The sequence below is a fragment of the Ammospiza nelsoni genome, chromosome 4 (assembly GCF_027579445.1).
Source record: "Ammospiza nelsoni isolate bAmmNel1 chromosome 4, bAmmNel1.pri, whole genome shotgun sequence".
Lineage (NCBI taxonomy): Eukaryota > Metazoa > Chordata > Aves > Passeriformes > Passerellidae > Ammospiza > Ammospiza nelsoni.
In genome coordinates, this window is record NC_080636.1 from 23,631,664 (window position 1) to 23,652,858 (window position 21,195).

The 21,195-nt window shown below is 38.5% G+C and overlaps 1 protein-coding gene across 1 annotated transcript; it reads left to right on the forward strand.

Moving 5' to 3' along the window:
* Nucleotides 1-2,397: 2,397 nt before the first annotated feature.
* Nucleotides 2,398-21,179, forward strand: NSUN7 (NOP2/Sun RNA methyltransferase family member 7). The gene is made up of 12 exons (XM_059470712.1): nucleotides 2,398-2,509; nucleotides 5,545-5,904; nucleotides 6,436-6,494; nucleotides 7,819-7,949; nucleotides 9,120-9,272; nucleotides 10,516-10,699; nucleotides 12,254-12,464; nucleotides 13,044-13,187; nucleotides 13,602-13,703; nucleotides 14,209-14,326; nucleotides 17,515-17,632; nucleotides 19,688-21,179. The coding sequence occupies exons 2-12, from the start codon at nucleotides 5,592-5,594 to the stop codon at nucleotides 20,123-20,125; spliced, it is 1,971 nt and encodes a 656-aa protein (XP_059326695.1). The 5' UTR covers nucleotides 2,398-2,509; nucleotides 5,545-5,591; the 3' UTR covers nucleotides 20,126-21,179.
* The last annotated feature ends 16 nt before the right edge of the window (nucleotides 21,180-21,195 follow it).

The following is a 21,195-nucleotide window of genomic DNA, read 5'->3' on the forward strand; positions in this document are numbered from 1 at the left end:
AGAGGGAGTGGACAGATAAAAATCAGATACATTATGTACATAGGAAAAAAAGATCCCTGGCTTCAAACATAGGCCAGTGGACTCTAAGATGAAAGTTGTGACTTAGGAGCAAAATCTCACTCCCACAGAAGTATCAACTCAATGCACACTGTGTCATCTTCAAGCCACCAAGCTCACTGGATATTTTACCATATCCAGTCCTTGAGTAGTACAAGATATAGTTTAAACCACTGTCTTACATAAAACAGCTGAATGGTTTTCTATTGCTCACCTTCAATGAAACAATTTACCAAATTTGACATTATTTAGCCTAACCAACACACTCAAATACTACAAGTTGTGCTGAAAGTGAGATTTAATCTTTTATTCTCATTTTTAATGTTCTACTTGAACTTGGTCAGCAATTCATTCATGCACTACCTAGGCTGCTGAGCCTGCAAGCCAGTGAGCCACTTCAGCTTGTATCAAATTAACCCTAATGAGACTGCTCAGCTCCAGAGCCTCCCAAGCTCTGGGAAGAAAGGTCCCAGATGGAACAGAACACTGTTTCCGTTTTTCTCTGTCCATGAATAAGTTAAAAGCATGTAGACTAAAAAGTCTAACTTAAAATATGAAGGAGTTTTACAGGGGCTTATTATGAGGGGACAGTAGATCAAAATGTCACAGACAAAATGAAAATGAGGTAGTGGTGCTAATATATATTTATTTCGTTCAAAAGACAAATAGCTCCAGATACTGAAAATTCTTAGCAGAACTTTTAGCAAAATAAACTATTTCAAAGTAAAGATGAAATATTAGTACACATAAATGAAATTGCCTTTGGGCAGCAATTTCCCTCTGTGTCTTTTTAAAAGACCTGCCGTATCTATTTGGACAAAATGGAAAAACCAGCACAAAAAATTCCTTTCTATCTATACTGCAGCTAGCATACTGCCCTATTGACGCACACAACCTATTAAACGTGTATTTTACCAATTTATCAGGAAAGATTCAAGATCTGTTTGAGCTGCTATGTGCAAAGTCTACTCAGCATATTTGGCTCACTTTGTAACTAATTGCTGCTGCCAAAATTGCACCAGCCGTGCTGGAGCACGTAGCAGATCCAGACCAGAGGGGTTTCATCAACAAATTAAGCACTGCTTTTGACTCCCCAAACTTTCTAGTCCTGATGCAGGTGATTGCACAGAGTCACATCGTGATTTGCTTAGATATCTGATAAGATTGATACCAGAAAGGGATCTGGCTAACACTCAAGTTTTTGGCAGGAATAACAAGCACTAGCTTGTGTGCTTCAATGGAGCTTGTTCCCAAAAAACCCTGTAAACTCACAATCTGTAATAACGTGGCTATACTAAGGTTTGAACTGTGCTTTACCAAATGTGCAGCCAACCTACACCAAAGTCCTGGTCACATAGCTTTTGTGCAGCCCTGCGGCAGAAGTCTGTACTTCTATTTTCCCTGTGTAAGGGCACTCGTACCTGTGACAGGTGCTATTGGGAGGTGCTAGGCAGGATCTTGTTGGAGAAATAACGCTCCAAAAGTCACCACAGATTTTAACAGAATCACAGCAGTTTTCCCCTTATTGAGGAGAATTAAAGTTGTCCATGAAAGCATTGTGTAACAGGAACAAACTCTACAGGGAAAAAGGAGATTTCTAGTTTTTTTACAAAAGTTATAGCTGATTTATTGATTATTGGAATATTTTCAACAATTTTTTCTCCTTTCCCCCTTTTTTAGAAAAACAAAACATCCGGAAACAACTTTAAAGCATGTCCCAATTATATTTTCAAACTGAATAAAAGCAGAGGCCGAGAGAGCTAAAACATTACAAGATCACGCTGCTAATTTGAAGTGCAAGTGAAACCCCAGCACCTTATCTGGGGCTATTCCTGTATGTGGGGCAGTTCCAGTCCTGTCACTGGTGGCGTTTCGATGCTGTGAGGCGTGTGAGTGTCGGTAACACTCGGCTGTAAGCGTGCTCATGGAGTTTGCGACAATTAATGCTGTTTGGACTTTTTTTTTAACCAATGGGGTTTAAAAAAAACCAAACAAAACAACAAAACAAACTGAGGTTCCAAAAGGAGCGTGGAAGCAGCTCTGTCTCCCGCGAAGGGATTTGCTCGGAGGTCGGCTCAGGGCAGCCTCTGGAAGCGCTCTCCGCCCCAGCCCCGTGTGCGCCGTTGCCGGCCGCTCTGTGCCCCGCTGGGTGCCGCGGGCTGGGGGCTCGGCCCGGCCCCTGCGGATGGAGCCGGAACCCCAGGCCGCGCTCGGCGGGGCCTGTGCGGGCGGCGCCCCGGCCCGAGCACAGCGGGTGGCGGCGCCTCAGCCCCCGCAGCAGTGCCGCGGGTGCGTGTGGGCCGCGGCGGGGCCGGGCGGCTGCGGCCGACGAGCCGTGCCGGGGCCCCGCTGCCCTGCCCGGCATGGGGCGGCCCCTGCCCGGCACGGGCCCGGGGGTGCTGCCCGCAGCCCCGCCCGTAGCGCCCCGACGGAGCCGCAGGAGCCCGGCCAGGTACGAGCCCCGCGGGCCCTGCCCAGGCCAAGGGCAGTGGCCGTGCCGCGGCCGCGCGGCTTTGGGGAGCTGCGTGCCTTTCAGGGCCTGTCAGGGCAGGGTTTCAATGAACCAACGCTTTGCCTGATTTTACAAAGAAATAGCTGCTTTTTCCCTGCTCCCCTTCTGTATGCCTGTCCTGTGAGTGGAGTTCAGCTGTTTCTCACGAATAAAGCGCAGTAGGCGAATGGTGTGGTGGCTGACTTCTTTCCTGACTGTCAGCAGTCTTTGCTGCCCTCCAGCTTGGCTGGAGCTGGGGACAGCCGAGGCTTTGGAGCTCAGTGTCAGTCGCAGGGATGGTAGGAAACAGATGCAGCCATGCGTCCCCACAGAGTTAGTGAGACGAAAACCAGGGTGCATGTACGGCTCTCAGGGATTTACTGTTTGTTCGTGTGTGAGCAGCCATATCCATGCTCACACACCCGCTTCTCATGGGGTCCCTGTTCACGTGAATCGGAGCTGGGAGGTCAGGCTGCCTCCTGTACCTGATACAACACCGGTGCCGTGGGTTTTTTTCTCTTTATTTTCCTTTTTTGTAGAGGCTACTGAAAAAGGTGATAATTGAGGAAATGGGAAAAATACACTTACTGGTGTATAAACAAAGGAATTGGTGATTTTTATGGGGATGTGTGTGTGTGAATCACTTACTATGCTGTGCAGTGAATAAATGTCATAATTCTGTCTGCTTGAGTTTATTAAGGCAAAGCTGGACTTATCTTTCACACCATTCTGGTTTTGGAGACCTTGAGACCTGGGTGTTTTTTTTTCCCCTGTCAACTGAGTAATGTGCTTGAGATCCACAAACAAAGGCAGGATCTTTTCTCCCTTGTCTGGGAAACTCTTCTTCTCAGCTGAGCTTTGTATTAATCCAGCTTGGTGTTGTCTGCTTGGTACAGCATTCAGTAAATCAGACTGTGATTTACAGTGTTGCAAACATAGAGTGTGTCTGCACAGGGCAGAACACTGGCATCTCATCTTTATTAGGGTGACATTTGTCTTTTGGGAAAGTATATTAATCAAGTCATTGATAGCAGTGTATGTTGTGGCTAACAGAAATGGCTTTGGCAAAGAAGTCACAAAGAGTAATTGGAAACTCTACAAATCTTCAAAGTCCTTACACCACAGACACAGTTCACTTGTTCCATATTCTAAAATAGAATATTTGCATTCCCCTGGAGAAGACATATAAGTTTCAGGTCTCTGACATGATGCCCCTGTGAGATATGTTTGCTGGTCAAAATAGTGTAAAAGATCATGAAAGCATTTATGGTTTTTCTTTTCCCTTTCTGAGCACAAGTGTTTCAATTTGTTTTAGGTGATCTGGTGCTTCATTCTAGTGGAGAATAGGGCTTTCTTTTGATAGCCCTGCTTGTTGTGTTTCAATATGGCTTCATAAAATAAATTTATGTTTGCTCCATGGATCTATCACTGCTGCATCTAACAGGGATGTTGGAGCGAAACTGCTGGAAGAAACTGTTTGTCTGAGGCCTCTGTAAAGTAACAGTAAGGGTGGCTTCTGCAGGGTTAGCAGTTCTCAGTTTTGGAGAGCAAATCCTGAGGAAGGAGAATGAGATGTGGCCTCCTCCAGATGGGTTGCCAGAATTCAGGAAGCCACACTGCTCCATTGTGTGGAGTGTGCTGGGCTGGTCAGACACTGACTTGTGCTGGTCTTGGAGAGGGGAGAGATGGGCTGAGTGTCACCCATGTTTGGGGAAGGGAGTTTGAATGGGGGAATGCTGGCCCAGCATGGAGATTTAATGGCTGCCTGCTGGAGAAGGAACAGTTTGGTCCCCCTCCCTTGCCCCTCCAACTCTGTGTGCTGCCATCCTCCATTGCCACTCGTTTTTTTTGTGATGGGAGGGAGGAAAGGGGAGAGGAAGATAGGATGCTGAGCAAGTGTTTCCGAACAGGGGAGAAGAGGTGTGTATTTTATCCTTAGTGGTGCTGGGGAGTGCAGGGAAAAAGCTTGAGAATTGTTGTAATGAACTAAATCATGTAGCAAAAAAGAAGACCCCTTCCATTTGAGATCCATGCCTAGCTTTTTGTGCTATAGCTACTAAATTCCTCATAGTTCTTTTGTATTATTCTTTCCAAGGCAGGAAGACTAGTTAGATTTTTAAAAATCTTTATTCTGTGTTTAAATTAGTTTTGGCTTAACCCACTTCTGAACAGTTAATGTGACTTCTGCATATCCAGACATTATCATAAATGCGTGTTGGAACAACCAGAGCAAGTAGGGTAAATCCAATATTTCAAATATGTTTTATGTGGAACTTTAGAATATTTTTGCATTCAGTTAATTCTGGGACACTTTCATTTTCTTGAAGCCCTACTCCACCTCTGGGGAAGGTCATTTTTATATATGTTAATGTAAGATGTATAGAAAATCTAAGAAATTCACATGGGCTTAGAGTGTTGGATATTATCTCTAGAGACTCTCAGAATGGGTTTCCTGCATTTAAAATTGTGCTTAGGTAATGCATTAAATACTTTAACATTTGGGTGATCTATGTTTCTCACTTTTAAGAACAGATATGCAGTTTAGTGGACAAACATTTGGAATTCACTGCAGCCCTTTCCAAGATGGCTCTTTATAAAACATGATGTCTGCTTTGAAATTTTGGTATCATTTTTATTAAAGGAGAATTGCTAGTAAGAGATGCTATTCTGCCTGCAATAATAATGGTTCTTATTGGACACCGAATCAGATCTGTGTGTATATTCCATAAAGGACCAGTGATTGTAAAGCACTGGACTTTTTGAAACAAGTAACCAGTCTTTGCATGTGCATTGGTGAAAACAAATAATGTAAAAAAACTCTTATAAATACTTCTCTATAATGTGTAAGATGAGAGATGTATAGAGATATAGATGGTACACATATATATGTAATTGCAAGGTTAGAGCCTGAAAATTGAAAGCCCTCAAAGGAAGGGAAAAGTGTATTCTAGTGAAAGAAAATTTCATTATTCAATACAAACTTTGCTTTTTTGCAGAGGCAGCAGGATTGTGACTTGCCCTTGCACAGTCAGCAACTGGAAAAATGCCAGATTCTGAGAGTAATTTGGAGTCTTCACATGTGGATGTTATAAATGGTACTTCAGTCTTGAGTGAAACGAAAATTTCGGATGAGAAGGGACCTATTGGAAAAAGAGCAGTGTCTCAGATTGGGAAGGATGGCTATCCTGACTCCATCTACATAAATGCAGCTAAGATTTTTCAAGGCCTTCGTACTGAAAAGAGTTCAGGTAAAATCCTGCTGCGCTATGGCGATGCCTCAGGGTCTCCCACGGTGGCTTTTAAAGATGAGCAGTCCAGGCGTGTGTCCTATGAACTGGCTTTCAAAACTCTAAAATGTAAGTACAGAACTCAGCCAAGAATTGCTGACAGAAATGATGCAGCAGAAAAACGTGGAAAAACAAATGTTCCGTGTCTGCCTGATCTAGGGAAATTTTTGTAAAGCTTCAGGTTATTACAGAGTTACAGATTCACAGAATATTCTGAATTGGAAGGCATCTACAAGGATCATCAAGGAAGGCCTGTGAGGGTATTGAACCCATAACCAGGGTGTTACTAGCACCCTGCTCTGACCAACTGAGCTCATCACAGTGCTTCTTTTCACTTCCTAATTATGGATGAATATACGTATTTACCAGACTACTCATATCCCTCAAATATTTGAATATAGCTAAGTGTTATTAGAATTTGTGAAATCAAACATTTAAATCCTATTCTTTTTCATGTAAATTAATTACATAGGGTTGCTGCTGTTGGTGATTGAATTTGCCCTCAATTTTCATGATGTTTAAAATTACAATTTAGTGACTTACTTCCATAGAATATTGTAGAGAGTAGCATGACTTGTCAACATTTTCTTCTTTTTACAGATCAAGATCTTCTTGAAGAAATGTTGGTAGAGAGTAAGGTTTACCCATCCTACTCAATAGTAAGTGAACCTTTTTTTTAGGCATTTTTATTTTCTGTGTTGATGTAATTAGTACCTTTTCTGAGGATTCTATAACATTATTCCAAACAAGCTTTGTTGTACATGACAGCCTTAGACTGAAATATTGCTGACCTTATCCATCTCCACAGTCTGTTGTGAGATTCTGTTGTAACTGATTGCTGGAAGTCAAAGCCTTCAAAGGAAGAAGGTGGGAGAGTGAGCCATGAACTTCACTGCAGCACAGTACTTGCTCAGTGATATTGTCCATGTCCACATGCTTTCCTTTCCAGCTGTGTCCCCTTGTGAGTAGGAGAAAAAAATGTTTCCTTCCTATCCTTGGGAGTTGGAAAGCATAGTGTGAATCCCATTGGACAAAAAAATGCATTGACCCCATGGTTCATTTTCTGGACAAACTGTATACAAATACTGTTCTGGCAAAAAACGGGTCCACTTTACTCTCTCACCATGCTTTCCTGCTTTGACATGGAAAGGAATTCTGGAGCTGGCACAATATTCTGCTGTTCCTTCCAGTTTTTTCTTCGATGCCTTTGAAAATTGCAAGATAAAATTGAGCTGATATGGTTTGTGGAGGTTGATGTGAGCAGGCAAATGATCTAACACCATTATCTTTGGCTTGTTTATGTAAGGATGTAAGACTTTCATGCTAACATCTTGTGTTTGGTGCTATCTCCCTAATAACTTGAGTTTTCTAACTAATTTTGGTCTATTTGTGAGAAGATGAGAATTTTAGAAGGCATAATAACTGTAAGAATTTAATGTAATGAGGCAAACAGTAGTGACTGAAGTGCAGAAATTATTGTCCTTAAGAAGGACATGCTCCCTGGTTTAAAGATTTAGACAGAGAAAGGAGGTTTTATATATATCCCACAAACAGAAGGGTTATTACAACTGAGTGTACTGGATGCTACATATCTAAGAATCCCACAAGAGAGGAATTGATAGACAAGAAGGTTTTGTTATGTTAACTATTTAACAAACTACTTTCTGAAGAGTAAATAATTTCAACGTTTCAATTCTGATAACATTAGAAGTTAAGATACAGTATTTTATCTGCGTGCATGGAGAATGTTTTTAATTTGGATAATCAAAACAACTTGTAAGTTATATATTTGAGTTTAAAAAAATATTTTTTAAAAAACTGCTTTATTAACTCTCCAGAAGTAATTACTTTCATATTCTTGCAAATAAGCATTTTAGGGTTTTTAATGCCTTTTGCATGGGAGTCTGCTGTTTGATATGGATCTTTTTTCAGAAATCATTCATGCTGGGTCACTTTCTCTATCCAGTTGCTTTTCTCTTGCAGCCAGATGAGCTAACCAGCTTGCTTGTTGTGATGCTTTGTGACCTACAAGACCGAAAATTTCAAAACCGAAAGATTTTTGCTGAAGAGGAAATTGTAGCAGAAGTTCAGGAAGTAGGGAATTATTTATACAGGTATATGTGCAAAGAGCTATTTTTTGTTGATACAGATCAGCAAAAATGAAGATTTGTATAATCAGTGTCTTTTAAAGGTAATTAATAAACGTGTCTTTCACCTTAAAATTTTGTGGTTTTATTTTTTTTTTTTAATGAGAGACTAGTTTAGAGGCAAGCATTCATATTTATATAGTTATAAAAATTACAGTTAAGAAACCGTCCTTATATTGTGGATTATCTTGCAGGCATCTTATTTTGGCATTGTTGACACTTTTATACAATTCTAGGAAGGAAATTAAATATTCAGTAAGTATTCATAAATGCAAGCGTAATAGAATCAAGAGGTCATGGAATGGAATAGCATTTATCTATTTAGCAGTACTTCTACGATGAAACTTTGTTAAATATTTATTATTTTAAATAATGAGAACAAAAACCAGAATACAGAAACATTTTAATATTTATTATCTCTTCCATCAAACTACAAACAACATTTTGTTTAACTCAAAAGGCATTTATTAGACAAAATTGTGTTGCTGCTGAATTTAGAATGGCCCAAAAAGTTCATTAATCTCTTAAGTGCAAGGTATTTCTGGAGGGCAGTGAGTAAGATATCTGAAGTAGTTCACCAGCAATTCTTATTTATTTTTAATTATCATGTATCAGTAATATGCATGAAGCTTGTGGGAAGAAAAGACTGGAAACATTTTCTCAGACATTTTCATGTAATAATAATAAAAGTGACTCCTGGTTGCCATCATACTTACATTGTTTTTGTACATGTTTAAGGGCCAGCTTTCATCAAATGCTCATTCTGCACATGTATGTATTTACGTTTTCAAACGTTCAGATGCATCTGATGGTTGTGTTCCACACATTGCAGTTCCAAAACATACTGAGATTTTTTTTTAACTGTCTGAGAAAATGGATGTATTTGACAGTCCCCTGCTATAATTCCAGTCCTGCCTGATTTAAAGAAAATAATCATAGCTATTGAGTAACACCTTGCATCTGCTGTTGTCTGGGGTAGAAATGTTCTGTAACTGTATTTTCTGTTGCAACTTGCAGTAGAAGGTGTCCCTTTTGGATTTGGTTTCTGAGCAAGATGGTTTTGTAACAGAAATGTTGCATGCTAACAGCTAATGAAAACATTTATAAAATTTATTAAACTTGTGACTGTTTTTATAGCTATGAGACCAAGCTGGCAGCTGCACTAGCACGATGTCGCATCAAACATGATGCTCTTTCAATTGAATACTTTGTACCAGAAACCATATCGAAGCAGGAACAAAGGACTTCTGCTTTACCTATCTGTTTTTGGATAAACACATTTAAAATCAGGTAAGATCTTTAAAATATCATCTGATATTGATGGTTTTGCATATAAAGTGATACAGTTTGCTACATACTTGTTTTAGAATTTCCAGGTTATATTTTTATCAGTAATTAAAAATTCTTACAGGAAAATTCTGCTTAATGCAGTGCCATTGTGTTATTTTTTTTTAGAAGTTTTTATATATTGTAGCAGTGGTATTTATACACTATTCTGTTACAGTTCTTCTTCCTGTTCTGTTGCTTGTGTGGGTCATTCAAATAAATGAGGAAAAAAAGTTAGAAAAAATATGAGTGAGTTAACTTGGTGACAAAAAATAAGAGAAAATGTCTTTAAAAGCAGGTGTATTAGTTAAACCATAATCTTGACAAAGGGTGTTAAAACACAATACTTAAACCTGCTGTTTATTCTGTAAGGATAATGTAAACTTTAAATTAAAATACACATTTTAAAATCCTTGTATTCTCTAGGCTACTATAGATGTAACACTGCTGTTCCCAGTTCTGTACTAACTGATACATGAACCATACCACATTATCCTGTTATCTGTTTTGTTAGACAGGTAATCCATTTTGTAACGTTTTTAAGAATTTTCTTTTACTACTCTTGTCTTGGATCAGTGTTCAGTGCTTAGGTTATAGGCTCTTCTAGATAATGTACCTTACTTTGGGTGTGAGTTTAGAGCCCTTAAATAGTAAATAAATAAAAGCTGCTCCTTCCATCCCATGTTTAATGTACTGTATAAACTTATGGCACTGTCAGAAATAGCATTTCAACAAACATCTCCTGCTATATATACCTTTAAATCTTTATGAAATTTGAATTGCTAACCTCAGCAGTTATGCCTTCATTACATTTACACAAGGATTCTTTCAATGTCAGTCATTAAAATTATTGGTGAGCTAGACTGAAGGCAATTGAAAGAACTAAAGCATCCCAGCAGTAAATTTGCTACAGCATCTCCTGAGCACATGGACATTTCTGTTTTGAGGCTTTGAATCATTCTCTGGAGACACATACCTCTTTTTAATTAATTGTATCAGACTTATTAACTGTTTCAAACCAGAACTTACATGGCTAAAGGAGAGTAAGTTTCCCTCCTGCATGAGGCAGTATGCATTTTATACCTATATATGTATGCATGTGTATACACACACACGATAACAGAGGTAAAAAATTCTTATAATCAATGTAAACGATGTTGCTTGAGTAACTCTTGTATATTTAATGGTCAGAGTTGTATGTTAACAGCCTTGAAGATGTTATCAAAGATTTGGAGATGAAGGGATTCACAAAGGTTGAATCTGTGCCAGACTTTGACCATTACACATATGCTGTGGACCAACATTGCCGAGATGTATTGGTTTTTCCTTCCTCTCTTAAAGAAGAACTGCTTAATTTAGATCTTTTTGCAGATTGCAAACTCTTGCTGCAGGTGAGTTGATGTTCCGCCTTGAGTCAGATGATCTGAAAATTGAAATAATTGTTTTGTTTTAGAAAGAGGTTGTGAATTGTGTGACTATTCTATTAAATCAGTCAGGCAGTGATAAACCCTCATAAGGTTTTGGACATTTGTAATAATTAGGTTATAAACTGATCCACTTACTAAATTTAGCATACAAATATCAATGCTTAATTGATAGCTGTGATTGAGTTAGTAGAATGTTTCAAATTTAATTTTAGAGCTGTTGAAGTAAATATAAAAATGGTCAAAAGAGGCAGTCTCACTTCTGAAAATGTGAGGAAGGTTTCAATATAACTCCATATGCTTTCCTTCACTTAGTAGATAGTGATATGCTATTGTAATATTTCTTCCTCTTCAAATGCATGTTTGTGATGGAATGATCACAGTTCTTTGTATTTTGTGCAGTGTGGTTCCTTGATCTCCATAACCCCCACTGGTCTTTTTCCTGACTTGCCATTGTTGAACTCCCCAGTGAAGTTTGGTGGGAGGTTTCTCTTCTAGAGTAGGGGCTTGCAGTAACATGCAACAACACAACCATGAATTATCTGAATTGTCTGATGATTCTTGAATGCCTAGCAGAAACATTTCAACCAGCATTTTCACTAGATGTCTGAAAACTTCAGCCTCAAAATCTATTGCTCAACTTAGAGGTGACTCAGTATTCAATATTCCATTTCAGTTTGTAGATTTTAAATACAATACTTACAGAAAAGAACTATAGTTTACAGCTCTGTAGGTAATGGGAACAAATTCTGAGTGTAACTGCTTAAAAGTATTCAAAATGAGTAAATAAAACCATCAAAACTTCCATCTCTGTGGTGGGGTAGGGTGTTGCTTGAATGCTCTGTGTACATAGACAGTGATGTGAATTTGAAGGCTTAGCACTTTCTTTTTCCCTTTCCATTTATCATCAGTTTGTCAGATTTAGTGCAAGACCTGGTAATTGTGGTCAGAATCATCACTCCTTGCCTTTTTAAGTAATTTGGTAAAATTTCTCTTAATCACCAGTGGTACACGAGCATTTACTCTTGTGGAACTGTCTCTTGTGCTTTCTGCATTCCAATCTGCCTCTCAGTTCAAATTTCAGCAAAATCTTGATCTTTGATCTACAAGGGCAACATTTCTCCTGTAATTATCATCAAGAGCTGTGTGAATAGTTTTGCATTTCTCTGTTAAGCTCCCTCAGAGGATGAATTCTGCCTGAATTGTGGCCAATGTTTGTCTTTTCTGGAACAAGCTGTTGGTAGGAGTTCCTCCTTATGAGGATGATATGTACTTTAATTTCACCTACAGATACTAAGCTTTTTCTTGTATTATTTAGAATTAAGTTATTTAAATTTATTGAGTTACTGCTTGGTTTTGTAATGTATTTAATTCTGTATTAGCAAATATCCCTGATTAGTTTTTTTCCTCCTTTCTTTTCCATTTCCTATGAATGGAAGACTTTCCTCATTTGGAAAAGGCTGGCATTCATAGAAGCCAAGATAGGTGATCATAGTTAACTTTTGTGTCGTTGTGTTGTAGGACAAGTCTCGCAGCCTCGCCGTGCACTCGGCACGCGCGCTGTTGACTGAGGGTGCTGACATTATAATGGCTCACTTGGGTTCCCACCTGACCATTGCCCATATGTCAGTGCTGACAAATGACAGCAGCTCCAGCATTTTTGTTTGTGGTGTGAAATCTTCGGCAAAAGAAGAAGAACTGATGAACAGTTTCAGTCATATGGGATGTACAAGTAGGTGCTGAAACAGTTGGTATTGAGGAAGTATTGTAATACAGTTTGTGATGTCTGTAAATATGGACTAATTCTATCAGAGAACCCTTCTTTGGCGGCTTGGGGATGGCACTAACAACTTTTTTGTCCCAAGGTGAGCTGATAGCTCTTCAGCTACAGTCAAGTTAATTACAGTCTAACCCTATCACAGATGCAAGCTCCTGAAATATTGGTGATTTTTTCTGTAGAAGTAGCTACTACTTAGCAGTTGGTGTAGCTGGTAGTGGGGAACTTCTGGTGTTTTGGCTCTAGCTTTCACTCTGATTTCCAGCTGTTTGAGAGTCTTAATCCAAAACAGACACGCCTGTCCAGTTTACCTGGGGGACACTGTCAGGACAGAATGCAGCACATTAACTGTCTTCTCAGTGGAAGATGCAGCCTTTCAATCAGCTTGAATCCATAGGCCATACTGTGGAGCATGTGAATCTAGCAGGCTCCAGCTCTGTCCAATTCTGTGTAACACCACAGTCTCTTCACCTCTGTCACCTGTAGGCAGGCTTGCTTGCAGTCTGTAAGTGGTGAGTTTTCCCTGTTTTTCAGATATTTGCTTGTTACATGAAGACTTTACTGAGCTTCGGCCAACAGACCCAAGACTTGAAAAGGCAACAGTTATTTTGCTGATACCACAATGCTCTGAACTGGGTGCTGGCAATCCAATGGAGCTTATTTTAAGTGAACATGGAGGTAAATTTTGATACAATATCTAGCTCATGCTTTCTGGTAGAAATAGATCCAAGTATTTTAGTCTAATCAGTGCAGGTGCTTCCGTAAATTGTATAATTTTATTAAAGAAACCTTCCTTATTTTAATTGCTATAAATTATATAAATTAACTTGCATGATTCTGTGACTGCTTCAGATTGATAGTATGAAAGTGTGAGGGTGATTCTGGGGAGCAGAGTGTGTATAGGTTTTTTTAAAGTAAAAAGATATAGGCAGAAAATTTATTTGAAGATACCAATATGTATATAATTTTCTATTTGATTACATTCCTTTATTGACTGTTTGTATAAATCCTTTCACTGTACAATCTTCATTAACTAGAAGCAAGTAAGAGACACCAGTTTGCAAGACTAAATTTACTACTCTCTGCTTTTAGATGCAGATTTGCTACAGGACCTTTTCCAGGGATTTGTGTCGGAGGATAAACTCAGGATTCTTGCTGAGAGGCAGCTTAATGAGTTGCTTCATGCATTGAAATGTAAGTATGCTAATTTCCCAATTTTTGGGAAGACTTTGTGCTATCAATTCCATTGTAGTATCACCAGTTTTAATATAGTTAAAAATGCACAAATTATTAATTATGAATAAGCATGTAACCAAACCCCCTGAACAATTATTTCCTCCAGTCTGAAGGTGTTTCTGTGCCCTAGTGTCCACCAGACATTAATATAATACTCTTCAGTATTCTGTAGAGAGCTGGCTTATGGCTTAGTTATACTCTGCTTTAGAAATTCTGCAAATGTATTCTCCCCCCATCTGCATGCTGCCTCTTTTTTCCTCTCTCCTTTGGTAGCTGTGTGAAAAGACTGGAGACATCTTTGACTTTGTGCAATCTGCAAATATTTGAAAATATTTTAATTATTTAAAAACACTACAGATCAGGAGGTAAAAGTGACATAGTTTTTATGATGCTTTTAATCCTTACCAAACCACTGTCAGTATGAAGAATCTGAAGAGTAAAGAAGTTGTGTTTTGTTTTGTAGTTAACAAAGTACAAGCTATTGTTTACTGCACTTGCTCAGTTTACCCAGAAGAAAATGAACTTGTAGTGAAAAAAGCACTGGAATCTGGAGTGGAGAGAGATAAAGCACGACGCTATAGGTACAGAATGAGTAGTTTTATCTGTGGAAAAATTAAAGTGTGACTTTGAATTGTAGCATAATTCTTATCCTAGACTGATATGTATCTTGCGTGAAATTAAAATAGCTTTTTCTGCCTGTCATGCCATTCTTTCTGTTTATGAGATTACTTAGCAGTATTCTGTTGACTTTTTCATCTAATATTTTTGTTCATCTGCAATTAAAATGGAAGGAAATCATCCTGTTGGAAATAACATTCTTCAGATAGAGCTATTGCTATTACTGTATTAGTGTTCAGAGAATGAAACTAACTTGCTAGCATGCTCTCTGCTTCTGATGTAAAATGATCAATTTCAAAGGAAAAAGAAATTAAATCTTAAATTTAAGAATCATACAGAAGAATAAGAACTCTTTGCTGTAGGATTGCTCACTGCTGTATTCAGATGAATGACTTCTGGGAAGGACAGGTTACAGTAAGAGATCATCCTGTGCAATCATGGAAAATACAAACTTAGATGAAAAAAAGTATGTATGCTGTATACTTCATATGTACTTATAACCTGTTAGCTATCACCCTGTCAGCCAGAGGAATTGTTGAAAGATTGATGGGTATTTTCTGTATTTTCCTTTCACTCACACCAGTGCAAACACTTGGCACTCACTTGCACATAGATACAATAGCGGATTACAGGATGCAGGTTTAAAAGAGTTTATGTTGTAAAAATCACAGAAGAGTCATACTGTATTTTTAGATTTTATATTACCTTAGTTAATAGTCTGGCTATCAAAGGGAAAAGGTACTGTGGCTCAAATATTCAGTGTAACTAAATTTTGCATGATTAAAAGAGTAAATATTAACTGTGGCCAGTCCAAAGAAGGTTTAAAAGTTGTATGTTATTCATAAGACACAGTGCAATAAAGTGCATATTTTTTCAAATTCACTGATAGAAAATAGCAGTCTGCTTGATTTTTTTTACATTAAGTGGGATGAAATCAGGGTATGTCTTGCCAAGGATGGTGTGCTAGACCAAAAGCATTTATGGCCTCTTGCTTGTGTTTTCCTTTGGAATTTGAAATTTTCTGGAGTCTGTCTTGATCTCTGTGCAGCTGTTACTCTATGGGGAGAACTTGGGGAACCTTGGAATGTAATGGTCTCTAAATTATTGAATATAAATAATATTTAAATTCATGACACAGAAATTATTTTTTAAAAAAAGTTCCTGGACCTTTAATTATTTTTTTAAAAATCCCCCCTTGTGTAAAACCCTTCCCTCCCCACAAAGCTAAACCAAAATCTGTTCACTGTTGTGCAGAAGCATCATGAATGTTGTCAAAGCACCAATGATACTACACTTTCAAAAAGGCAATCTTGGATGGTAAGAAAAGGACAATAAAATTACATTAGGATTTTTTCAGACCTGAGCAAATTTCTGACTGACAATTGATTGAGTTTCATAAATGACAATTTCAGATTCAGTTCCTCCTTCCCTGCAATATCTTGGATGTTTCATCATAGTCCTTGCTACAATAAAGCTGCTGGTAATCAGCACAAACAAAAAGAGCAGTAATAGATTGCCATAAATAAAATATACAGAGTGATTATGCTTAAGTTGAAAGCTCAAGCCATTTAAGATGCATGTACTGCTTAAAAAAAATCATTTTACACTTTTCTTAGAATTAATTAGACAACTTATTTGACTAAAACAGTGCAGTATAGAATGAAAGGCTGTTGCAGAGTTACTAACCCCCACGTTCACAGTATATTTGAGAGACAAGTCATAATAAAACATGTTGTATAATCATCAAAGATCTACTGAATAATAATTCTCCTTTCCAAGAAAATTTAGGGCTTTCAGGAAACTCTTAAAACATTTTTGCTTATGTGCATTTTATCTTTTTGGAATTACTCTGCAGTACTGAAGTGGTGCCAAACAAAATAAAGCTCTGTTGGAGTTTGGGGTCACACAGCTGGTTCTAGGGCTCTGCAGTTTTAAGGGTGATTTAAAAAATGTTCACACTGGTGAAGCTGAACTTACCTTCAGGATACGACAGTTTACAGCAGCAGTTTTACCTAAAGCAAGGGTACACATGGCAGACAGGTGTGTATAGAATAGTCTAAACCACTCGAGCATTTTGCTTTGGCCTATCAAATTTGAATTAATTTCTACATCATTTTCCAGGGTCATTGAAGAGATTCCTGGTGAACAGTAACTTGTGCACAATAAAAGATTGCCACTGGGTTTTTTTTCCATTGAATAAGCTTATGTAAAATCAAAAATCTGTCTCATAAGACATAGAGCTTTATTTAGTAATATGAGGAGGATTTGAGCCTTGTAGCCTGTTTTATCAAGTTCCAAGGAACATAGAAAATCCAGATCGTGGTGAGAACTTGGAAACAAACAGTTTTGCAGAATTCTCATTAAAAGTGAACTAGCCAGCCAAATCAGGTTATTGCTTTCAAATATTGAATGCATTTCTCTGTAACCATCTTTGAATAAACCTCTGTCTCACAAGAGAGTTAGTGGAGCATTAAGGAGTAGGACTCCCTCAGTGAAGAGGAGGGAATTATAATTACAAAAGGACATTTTGATAGTGTTTTTCTATACTGAGACAGCTTAGTATAGTTTGCTAGCCATATGAGCCAAGTCCTTGAGACTGCTTTGTAACAGCGAGGCACTTCTGGAATTCAGGGAGAACAGAAGAGGCAAGTTCTTGCAAAACTGTAAAATTGGAGAAAAAGCCCTCAATTAGAACAAACAGCAAATTTTCCCAGCCTAAGATTTTTAGCTTAGATAGGTATTGATTATGACATTTATTATTATTACTATTATTATTATAACTCAAAGTCAACACCTCTACAATTTCTGCAGCTCCTTAGTGTTTTCAGACCATTCCCCAACTTCAGGGACAACTTGATCACTCAATAATTGCGCACCTGAGAAAGAACATAGTTTTTCATTGTCATATTATGTATTTATTATCTGGTGATTAATATACTTAATAATTGGGGAAAAAAAGGAATTACTGAAAAAAAACCCCACAATTCTAAAAAGATGAATTCTCATGCCTTTCTTGAATTGCATTTTTTTAAAATAATGATAAATCTATGTTACTGAAAGACATAATTTGAAAATTACTTTTAATATATCCTTGTTTATTTCCTGTTATATTCTTAAATATTATTTTCTGGTCTTCCACTTTTTTTCACAGGCTTATTCCTTCTATTTTTTCTACTTGCTCTGATTCAGAGTCTTCCACTGAAATGTTTTTCAAAATGGAGCCATCAGAAATTTCCAGTGGTTGTTTCCTAGCTGTTCTAGAGAGAGAGGTAAGCTATGAAAATAAACACTTAAAATCCCTTCATAGAAGACGAGTAGTGCAACTTTCCACAGAAGAATAACAAAACGGAGATTTGAAATAAAACTCCTGGCTGCTTTTTAGTTGTTTTAAGACCAAAAGACAGGTGAGTGGTTGAAATGTGCCACTTCTGGAATTTTATGCTGAGCACAAGTTTAAAAGCTGTGCCTGTTGTGGAGCTCATGATCAGAGCAGACCCTTGATCCAAGTTAGTGCCAGCAAGGTCTAGAGGAAATACATTGCTGTTATCACACTTTGGAATGAAATGCACAGATTGATTAGACTCAGGATAAATGGTATCTAGTAAATGTATTTGTTATATGTGTCACCAAGATTTTCCAGTATCCAAGCAGCTGAAATCTTAATCCCTATGGGTCATTATTACAATTTGAATAAAATAGGTATGAATATGTTTCCTTCCCAAACTCAGGCATATGCAAATCTAGCTTGAAAGGCAGGAGACTTTTGCTGAGTAAACGGAAAAGCCTTGGCATGATTCCTGAGGAAAGGCCTTAAAGGGCTAGTTTGCATCTCTGAGCATCAACATTTTCCTCTTGTTTCTAAGAAAAACACACATTTTTTTCCACCAAAAGTGGAAGGGCTGTGGAGAAGAACTAATCCCAGTTTCATTGCAGATTAAAGATAGGAGATCTTGGTTATTTGTACCATTTTCTGTCATACTGCAATTACAGTGCTTGAAAGAAGCTTGCCTCTTGGGAAAGGTAGATTTTATTAAGAATAAGAGAATTACATATGAAAAGCCTTTCAAGTTACCTGTTATTGACCTCTTTCTTTACAATATTAAATATTTTAAACTTGGTCTGAGTTTTAGTTAATCATGCTATGTGCATCTCTCTACCATATTGTCTCTCTCCAGAGAAACAAACACTTTTGTTGCAGGTAGTTAATGCAAGTAATTTTTTGGGTCAAATTCTAATACAAAGAAGCAGTTGCTCCAATGGCCAGTTTTTAGGTGATTCAGCAAATGAACGTTTTCCACAAAGTAGAAAACATGTATTTACAATTTAAACTGAAATTCCTTGTTTACAGAAACGTTCTTAGCTAGCTGTAAATAGTTTCTCTCCCATTGTTTCTCTTTATATACTTGGATGTTGAGCTGGTTCCCAGTTTGAGTTCCTTGCTTATCTATTATGAACAAGAACTTTCATTACTGTGAAAATTATTCATGCTTAATGTTACTGAAATTTCTGTATTTTAGTAAGTATTTCTGATACACACACACAATGGATATTTTATTCATACAGGCATACTACAGAGCAGGTCAGTGTGGGAATATGTTGGTTTTGGCTGGGTGGAGATAATTTTCCTCACTGTGACTGGTGTGGAGCTGTGTTTTGGATTTGTGCTGAATAGGATTGATGACCTAGAAATGGTTTTGTTATCTCCAAGCAGGGCTTACCCAGAGCCAAGGCCCTTTGTGCTTTTCATAGTGCCGCACTGGTGAGGGCACTGGGGGTGTGTGGGAGGCTGGGAGGGGACACAGCCAGGACAGGTGACCCAAACTGACCAAGGGGATATCCCAGACCGTGTGAGATCGTGCTCAGTACATAAAGTGGGGGGAAGCAGGAGGAAGGGAGGACTTTTGCAGTAATGGCACTGGTCTTCCCAGGGAACCACAATCTTTATCTTAACCCAGGAGTTCCCTAGCTTTACTCTTCCATTTCCTTCCCTGATTCTCTTGGTGGGGGACTGAGCAAGCGGCCACGTGGGGCTTGGCAACCAGCTGGGGTTAAAGAGCTGGTTGCTAAGACAGACACACATTACAGAGCCCAGAACTGAGCTTCCCCTCTTTGGGTCAGCAGAGAAGAAAGCCTATGAAGAACAAATGCTCCAGTACCTCTTTACACAAGTCAAGTTCCTAGTTTTAGAATAAATAGTTTGGTTAGCATTTATCACGTGCGACTTAAGTCCTTCTGCTAGATTCTGCTCTTTTTCTCATGGAGTAAATTCTGAGCAGCTCTGTATTGTGGCTTAGATTCACTGTTGTTTCCTGTGAAATTTTCAGAAAAAGGTGTCTGCTAAAGACATTTTGGCTTCTGCTGCAGCAAAAGCTCTACTAGATGGCATTGTTGAAGAAAAACCAAAAGAAGAGGTGAAAAAGCCGAAAGTAAAACAACGTAGGCGTAAGGCTGCTGCAGGTGACAGTAAGCCAAAAGCTGCAAAGCTCCCTCCCCGCCCAACTGCAGCTAAGGTTAAGGCTCCTAAAGCAGCCCATAAGATACAAGAAACACATGTGTGCCCCATATGCCCAAAAAGCCCAGCCAGTAAGGTGCAAAAAAACCATGCAGACTCCCCAAAAGAAAAGACTGTGCAAGAGAGAAAAGCAGCCAGTGACACAGCACAGGAGACTGTGCAAGGGAAAAAAGCAGCCAGTGATACACCACAGAAGACTGGGCAAGGGAAAAAAGCAGCCAGTAACACACAGCAAAAGAATGTGCCCTGAACAGACAGCTGTGTTGAGCTGAAGAAATCTGTGGACCCTGACTGATACACAGCACCAGTGAAAGTGCAGAAGCCAACATCTCATCTGTCACCTCTGGGCAAGGTGTATGAGACAGACACCTGATCAAAAGGCATGCACAGAACAGAACAGGGATGTACTGAAGCCCACAACAATCACTTTGCCTTCACTGATAACACCATATGAAAGGCTGTAATGAAACAAACTCAGGGTACCAACTTAACATGGCTTTCATGGCCAGACTAGAGCACAGGGTCCAAGTGGTTGGATATTTCCACCACCCTGGTCAAAAATGGTCAAGCCAACTTGGCTGTATGAACCTTCAGACTCTGCCCTCCCTTTGTAAAGAAGGTAAAGGTTACTGTATCCTAATCAATAGTCTTAAATTACAGTATAAATTAATGCAAGGATAATCTGGCCTTAGGAAAGATGTATTATGGGCTATGTATATAGAAATATCCATGTTTAGATAGTAACTTCTCATCCAGTAATCATACTTTAAGTGAATGGAGCTCAGCTGCCTAAGGCTGATAGATTGTTGGGGGAAGTGAGGTCAAAAACCTATAGCCTCTTGCTATACAGTCTGAAGTGACAAGTTGAATTGTATACCCAACCCCTCACTGTATCTGAACCTGTACAGGTAATCAGTTTCAAATTGATGTTTTTAAAGTGAGACTGAATTTTTTAAAGTGGCTTTTCTTTACAAGTGCTAGATACTATTTTTGTGAGTTTCCACTTACGACAGATGCATGGAAAATAAGCCTTGTATTTTTAAAACTAGATGTGAACTTTTGTCCAGGAAACTGGCCAAGTACATTGAAGCCCATGCATAGGCTTTCTAGTGTGTGTTCTCTTGGTTTCTTCTTAAGTGTGCACTGAAATTCTAACAGTGAAAAATAGATCAAATATTCTCATGCTAAGAACACTGAATCGTCATCATTATGTCACATCAGACTACATCATGGTTCATAACTGATTTTTATCAATTTCTTAACATAAACAGTTCTTAGTTGAAAAGAGCTGCTACAAGGTAACATTTTTATAAATGTTAC

Excerpts from the sequence above, each read along its gene's own strand:
- NSUN7 (XM_059470712.1), top strand. The coding sequence starts at position 5,592 with ATGCCAGATTCTGAGAGTAATTTGGAGTCTTCACATGTGGATGTTATA. Across the intron at positions 7,950-9,119 it reads GTAGGGAATTATTTATACAG|CTATGAGACCAAGCTGGCAG; the intron begins GTATATGTGCAA and ends CTGTTTTTATAG. Across the intron at positions 13,704-14,208 it reads GTTGCTTCATGCATTGAAAT|TTAACAAAGTACAAGCTATT; the intron begins GTAAGTATGCTA and ends TTTGTTTTGTAG.